The 7,808-nt window shown below is 46.4% G+C and overlaps 1 protein-coding gene across 1 annotated transcript in view; it reads left to right on the top strand.

The window, feature by feature from the left end:
- The window catches only part of LOC102376729 (disks large homolog 2), a 519,043-nt gene that overhangs the window by 436,189 nt on the left and 75,046 nt on the right, over positions 1-7,808 (top strand). Inside the window, exon 11 of the mRNA XM_025214018.1 lies at positions 5,876-6,052. Within this exon, the coding sequence (XP_025069803.1) occupies positions 5,876-6,052 (177 nt within the window). The remainder of the gene's footprint in view (positions 1-5,875; positions 6,053-7,808) is intronic.

The raw sequence follows: 7,808 nt of genomic DNA, 5'->3' as shown, positions 1-7,808 counted from the left end.
AAGAAGCTGGTTGGTCGGGGGGGGGGGGGGGCGGTGCAGGGGAGCAGGTAAATATCTGCATGGGCCAGGCCAGATGGCAGGGTGGCATGCCTACACACCTCGCAGCCTGGCAGCCGAGCCCAGCTGAGTACGGCCATCCCTGATTGGCTGTCAACCACATGCCCCCACCCCCTGCTGTCACTGCAGACCCTCCCCTGCGCTGAGCTCTAGGCTTCTAGAGCTGATAGCCATGGCAGCCCAGGGGGGCAGGGGTAGGAGGGACAGAGTCCTCCCCAACCTGGCCATGGTCCCTCAACTGGGCTCTGTACAATGTGGAGGGCCCCTGCAGCAGGGGATTTTACTCCGCAGCCCAGCTTTCCTCCCTGCAACCCAGCTGGATGGTTGCCCCAGCCCCACCCTTGCATTGGACCTGGCTTCTCAGTCACAGGAGGCAAGAGCAGGGATGCCCCTGTGGTATGTAAACACCAGCTGGGGGGTTGTGGCTGGAGGAGGGGGGCACTGTTTCCTCCCACCCCTACCCACCATGGCTGAGAGGCTAGCTCTGGCACAGGGATGGGTCTGGGGTGATTGCTCAGCTAGGGTGCAGGGGGAAGACATCCAGACTTCAGTGGGAAAAGTCCCCAGGACAGGGACCCCTCACACTGTGTGGACCCCACATGGGGGAGCCAGGGCAAGGGGCACCACTTCCCCCTCGCTAGCCCTCTGTGCCCCCTGCCATCTGGGCTGGGGTGCAGGGCCTTTGCTGCCTCAGCTCTGTGACAGCCTGGGGGCCGGGCCAGCCAGGCTCTGCTGGAGCCCGCCCGCCTGCCCTGCTAGAGGGGGCTAATGGGGAGGTGCAAAGCATCCTTGGATGCTGGGGGACAGCAAATAACTTGAGTCAGGAGGGGATTTGGGACAGAAGTTCAATAAACTGATTTAACCACCTGGGGTGACGAGGAACAATGGTAATAAGCTGATGGAGAATAGGTTTAGGTTGGAGATCAGAAGGCAATATTTTACAGTTAGGGTGGCCAAAATCTGAAACCAACTTCCCAGGGAAGTGGTCCTCGCCCCTACCTTGGGCAAATTCAAGAGGAGGTTGGATGATCACCTGTCTGGGGTCTTGTGACCCCAGCATTCATTCCTGGGAACCCTGCGTTCATTCCTGCCTGTGGCAGGGGGTCAGGCTAGATGATCTGTTCAGGTCCCTCCTGACCCTAGCTACTATGAAGCTATGAAGCTACTTTGAAACTATTAAAACCTAAATCAGTTAAGTTTTATACTGCATCCATCCAGGTTTATCTTAAACCAGTCTCAGGCATTTTGAAACTGGTCAATGTGCACTGAACTTCTGTTCAGTTACAGGTTTAAACCCATTTCCAATCACTTATACCAGTTTATGTGTAATGTCTGTCCCTAGCCCATAAGTCCCATCTCTTCATATGAGGTCAATAGTGAATGTGGATAATTATTTGCAGAGTCAATACCAGACTGTTGACTTACACTGAAAGGGTTTTCTCTGAGGTCCCACCAAGCCTTCAGTGCCATCAGAGCTATAGTGAGATCTCCAGTCTGAGTTCATCTGGAGTGTTTGGAAAGGAGGAAAGATTCAAATCAGTTCAAATTGCATACCTTTCCTGTGCTAATCAACATTTACAGTGCACAATAGCCTTCACTCTTTCAGTCAATAAAATGAGTGCTTGATAATGCTTTTGTTTCAGATCTCTACATTCATTTAATTTGGGTGGCACATAGCTCCAATCACTGTAAATCAATGGTAAACATTACCATCTGCTTCCATCATTAGCATCAACCAGACTGGTAATCTGTGGTTTTAGGTTAACATAGGAGATCACAGGACTTCAGCATCTGTTCAGAAATACAGTTACTTTCTTTTCATTATTTGGCTTTGGCAACATACTTCAGAAGTTTCAAAAGGTGGACCATTTCCACACCTCCCGCTTTCACACATTACACTTCTGTAGTGCAAGTGTCTTGTTCACTCTTTGCTTCACAAGATAATGTGTCTTGTTTGGAGCAAATTGACTGTAGATAAATTTAGGACCTACTATATTCACCCCAGATTTCACAGTTATGGGGCTCTTAAAGTTTTTTATATTAAGGTGCATTATTGCTTAATGGACTTCTTCAGAAAACATTTTTGTTTAGGACAGGCCTGTTCTCTCAAAAAATCAGAGCCTTGCTTCCGGATTATTCATCTCATGAAGCCAATTGCCAACACCTTATCAGTTTAAAATAGAGTGAAATGCGTTTTCATTGATGTGTCAAGGTAAAATAGACTCAACTAGTTTCTTAGCTATGAGCATATAGACTGACATGCCTTGTGCTCATGAGTTTGTTAGAGAGTAGCAGATGACCTGTGACTGACAATGATCTGTTAATAATGCACTTCATCACTGAGGGCAACTAAACTTTTGAACAGTTTCCACTTATAAAGTGGGTGTTTGTTTTCACCAGAACAATGTGCAAGTGTTAGCTGCACTGGTGGACTTGAACACAGACTACATAAAGTTTGGCCAGAAACTGACTTTCTTTTATAGTTGTTACCCTCAGAGGACTGAATGGAGTCATAGTTTCATAGTTGGTAGGATCAGAAGGGACCTGAGCAGATCATCAAGTCCGACCCCCTGCCATGGCAGGAAAAAGTACTGGGGTCAAATGACTGCAGCAAGGTGTTTGTCTAACCTCCTCTTAAAGACCCCCAGGGTAGGAGCCAGCACCACTTCTCTTGGACGTTGGTTCCAGATCCTAGCCTCCCTGTGAAGTAGCGCCTCCTGATGTCTAGTCTGAATCTCCCCTCGGCCAGCTTGTGACCATTATTTCTAGTCACTCCTGGGAGTGCTCAGTCCCCTCTGACTAGTTTGTAACAGGCCACTAGATCCCCCTCAGCCTTCTCTTGTGGGACACAGTACTCCAGCTGAGGCCTGACCAGTGCCGCATAGAGGGGGAGGATCACCACCTTGGACCTGCTTGAGATGCATCTGTGGATGCGTGACAAGGTACGGTTGGTCTTCCTGACTGCGTCCCCACACTGTCGGCCCATGTTCATTTTGGCATCAATAATGACTCCAAGATCCTTTTCTGCCTCTGCACTGACAAGAAGGGAGTTCCCCAGCCTGTAGGTATGCTGCTGGTTCTTCCTCCCCAGGTGCAGCACCTTGTACTTGGCAGTGTTGAAACCCATTCTGTTCTCATCCGCTCACCCCTGTAACCTGTCTAGGTCCGATTGCAGCCTATTCCTCCCTTCTAGCATGCCCACATCCCCCCACATCTTAGTGTCGTCAGAAAATTTGAACAGGGTGCTCTTTACCCTCTTGTCCAAGTCACTGATGAAGATGTTGAACAGCGTGGGTCCGAGGACCGAGCCCTGGGGGACCCCACTGCCCACATCCCTCCAGGTCAAAAATGACCCGTCCACCACCACTCTCTGGGTGCGGCCCTCCAGCCAGTTAGTGACCCATTTGTCTGTGTAGGTATCGACACCACAGTCCCCTAGTTTTTTAATGAGAATGGGGTGACAGACAGTGTCAAAGGCCTTCCTAAAGTCCAGAAAGACTACATCCACTGCTACCCCTGCATCTAAGGATTTTGTGACCTGGTCGTAGAAGGCCACCAGGTTGGTCTGACAGGACCTGCCTCTGATGAACCCATATTGGTTGCCCCTAAGCATAACCTCCCCTGCTGGCCCCTCACGGACATGTGCCAGGATAACTCTCTCAAAAAGCTTACCCAGGATCAAGATAAGACTATCTGGCCTATAGTTCCCTGGGTCCTCCTTCCTCCCTTTTTTGAAAATGGGAACCACATTGGCCCTTTTCCAGTCCTTTGGCACCACACCAGAGCACCACAAGTGCTTGTAGAGCCGTGCCAGGGATCCCGCAATGACCTCTGCTAATTCCCTCAGCACCCTGGGGTGGAGATCGTCAGGACCAGCTGATTTAAATACGTCCAGTCCCTCCAGAAGTTCCCTGACTAGATCCTCACTGCATCCCTCACTAGATCCTAGGCCTGGGTGCACCTCCCCTGGGGCCTGAGGGGGTCCCGGTGGACAGGCTGATCTGGTCCCTGCTCAGGAAAATGAGTCGCTGTATGCAAAAGCCATTTTTGGTATTTCCTGTCCTCGCCATCCACCACTATAATCTCCATAAGAGAAGACACAAAGGGCGTGTCCTCATGAGTGCACACATGCATTTCCCTAGGGACAAATAGCAGTGACACATATCTGTGCTGCTGCTACTTATCCCTGGGCATGCCCTTGCGTGCACACAGTGAGTTGCGGGTCGGGTAGGGGAGGCTGGGGACAGTACCTGGCCTGGCCCTAGCATCTGTGTGCCTGCTGGAGCTTCAGCAGCAATGATCTGGGTGCATGGAGCCTGGTCAGAAGCCAGAGTGCAGCTCTGACTGGCCAGGCTATGGTTTCGGGTGGTGCACACTGCTGCCATGTGTGCCATCCTGCTTATTTTTTGGTGTGTTTTTTTAAGATACTGGGATATCCCAGTATCTAATTTTGCCCCCATGCTGCAAATAGGTAGCATGGTGAACACATTAACATGTGCCACATGCATTTTGAGGCACTGCAAACTGTGCATTCCTGTTCATGGGGATGTGGCCTAAGAATATATTCTTTCTCCTCTCACAATTTCACCCACAGTGAATGCTTACAGCTTTCAAACAGTTGTCGTTTTAGATGTACAACTCTGAATACATCCTTTTTTCTACAAGTGCTTACCAATAAAGACTTCCAAGTCTTTGTTTCTGACAATAAGGGAATGAAAATTATTACATGCCTCTTGGGAGCTCTTGTCAGGCCAGGAATGCTGCACTTAGAAATTGTGTTCTCCTCTTCCTCCCCGCAAGACAAGAAACATCTGTTGCGGTGTATTGTGTTTGTTAAACTGTATTTTCATAGGAGAAATCCTTCTGGTGCATAGTCCACTGGAAAACAGCTACAGTGTAGATTCAACAGTGGATTCATACTGCATGCTCACCCAGAGCCCATTGCTAATGAACACAAACCTAGCATCAGGATCTGGCCCCAAGGAAGAGAAGATGTGCCTGCATTGCAGGCTGCAGGTGTGATTGCTGTCTGGGTAGCTGTATCTGAGCTAGTTTTAACTAGCTGGCTATGCACCAATAAGGGTGTTGCTGCCAGAGGTAGAAGGTTTGGCATGGGCTGCAAAAGTCATCTAGGACCCTGGGTAAATAGTCAGTGGCTAGCCTGCTTTGTATTGCCATGCTACACCACTCTCAGTACTTGACCTATCTAATTAGATTTGTGTATATGAGCTGCTGTTGTTCCTCTGGATTGCAGCATAGACATAGACAAGTCTGGTTTCACAGTGGCAACCTCTCAGTGACTTCAAAGAAAGCAGAGCCTGACCTTACTGTATACTAATATAATTCTCTTCTCTTTTGCTGAGGTGTAATACTTGCACCTGTTATTACCATGGTATCTGAGCTCAATGAAAGTTGCACTTTTCTTAAGAAGATAAGTAGGGGACAACTGTTACAATCACAAATTCCCATAGATACTAAAGCCAAATGTTATAAGTTAGAGGGAGTTTTTTGTAAAATTCCTGGTACTGTGTGTATTTTATCAGCTTTACTCTGAAATGCTGATTAAACATAAACATTTGTGAAAACAGTAAGGTACTTAGCAGCTTCATTTAGAGAGAGGCTGTTTTTATGAGTAATATGTTCTATAGTTACAATGATTAACTGCCCTGTGGAAAGAGGCTTTTATATTTCTTCAGACAGTTTAAAACCAATCCCCTTTGAAAGAAGTAAGAGAAGCTTAAAATACAAGAAGCTGTTCACAAGTATGTGCTGTCAAGATTGGTCTAATCACCTATTCTCATATCCTTTTCCTTCACAGAGCCATGTTTGACTATGACAAGAGCAAAGACAGTGGCCTCCCAAGTCAAGGACTCAGTTTTAAATATGGAGACATCCTCCATGTTATCAACGCTTCTGATGATGAGTGGTGGCAGGCGAGGAGGGTCACGCTGGAAGGAGACAGCGAGGAAATGGGAGTTATACCCAGCAAAAGGAGGTACTTGTAAAACTCTGTTTTTCTACTTAATTTAGTGCAAAGTTTAAACTTTATTCCAAAGATGGTGTTTGCTCATCTGGTAATGGGATCAAGTGCAAAAAAGAGCTACAAAAAGTGTTCAAGAAGAAGAAATAATGCAGTTCAGCAAGAGACTTAAAGAGTTCAATCTGCTTAGCTTATCAAAAACAATATCAAGAGGTAACTTGATTACAGTGGTATAAGTACCTTCGTAGAGGGAGAACACCAGGCACTAAAGGGATTTATCATAGAAAGTCAGAACCAGCAGCAACAGCTGGAAGTTAGATCCAGGCAAATCCATATTAGAAATAAGGTATACATTATTAACAGTGGGAGCGATCAGCCATTGGAACAAACAACCATGTGAAGCCTTAGCTGTCTTGATGTTCTCAGATCAGGACCATATGGCTTTCTGGAAAGTAAGTTTTAGCCAACATATATATGTTGCAGCATTCTGTTCAGGAGTAGCTGAATTATATTCTAAGGACTTCTGTTTTGTAGAAAATTAGACTACATCAATGGTGCTCGGCCTTCCAGTCCAGCAGGTCAAATAAGCAGTGTGGGGCTGGTCCACTGGCTGGATTCTGCGGGCAGAGTCCATTTGTGGGCTAGATCCAGCTGCCAAATGACCCCAAATACCACATCCAGCTGTGGAGTGACATTGCATGCCAGATCCAGCCAGAGAGTGACCCCATATGCCAGGCCAGCCCCGTGTATCAGCATAGCAGGGAGAGCTGTCACAGTGGTAATTAACCTTGGGACCACTGCCAAATTTCCAGACCCATAGGGAGCCCCATGAGCCAGATGGCATGGAGGCTGAGCACCAGTGGAGTACATAATCAAATGGACTTTAAAATCTATTCATCTAATCTTACCCTCTTGAGAACTGACAGCACTGAGGTCATTTTCCCTTAAAACATTAGCTTTAACTCAGTCTCTAAACTAACTATATGTATCTTATTTAATCGTGATGAATTTAAGGGGACGAGTAATGGGTAAATGTGCTACTTGAGTATTACTCATAATTTTTATGATCTATGATGTCTATTTGGTTGCCTTTGTGAAATCAGTTTTGGTCTCATGTGGTCCTGAGAATGCCATAATGCCATAAATATGAACATCGGTCAGTACCTTTCATGAACTGAACTGATAGCGAGGAAAATGAAACTCATCAAACTCATCAAACAAAATGAGTTTCCCTCTGCTGCAACTCTGCTACCATGCCAGTTACAAGTAGTCTGTCCTCAGCAATTTCATCCATAGAATTGATCTAAAAGTGAGAGCTCTCATTATTTCTAATGGGAAGAACTGGAGCCCCCAGGAATGGTGCTCAGTTGCAAGTTAACCATGCTCCTCATTTTTGCCTTGCTGAATGTCACTGAAGAAAACTGAAATCCCCTCAAATACCATATTGCATCTAGATACTGGAAAATATATTAAATATTTCACTCATACTAATTCCCAAAGGAAAGTTGTCATTGTAGTTGTTGTATGGACATTATAGGATCACAAATGACTGGAGTGGTAGTCCATGTAAAAATTATTGGGAGGGAGATGGATGCAAAGATATTGTCTCCTCCTTAAATTATCGAGCACATTGTGGAAAGCTTTGCAAACCCTTCAACTCAGTGAAGTATAAATAAAGGAGGTATGGGAAAGCAAAAGCAAGTGATGAAATGAAAGTAGTCATCTATCTTGTTGATTGTACATGTGTATTTGTGTACATCGTTTTCATTTG

The sequence above is a fragment of the Alligator sinensis genome, unplaced genomic scaffold (assembly GCF_000455745.1).
Source record: "Alligator sinensis unplaced genomic scaffold, ASM45574v1 scaffold906_1, whole genome shotgun sequence".
NCBI lineage: Eukaryota > Metazoa > Chordata > Crocodylia > Alligatoridae > Alligator > Alligator sinensis.
This window is presented reverse-complemented; position numbering and strand designations above follow the sequence as displayed.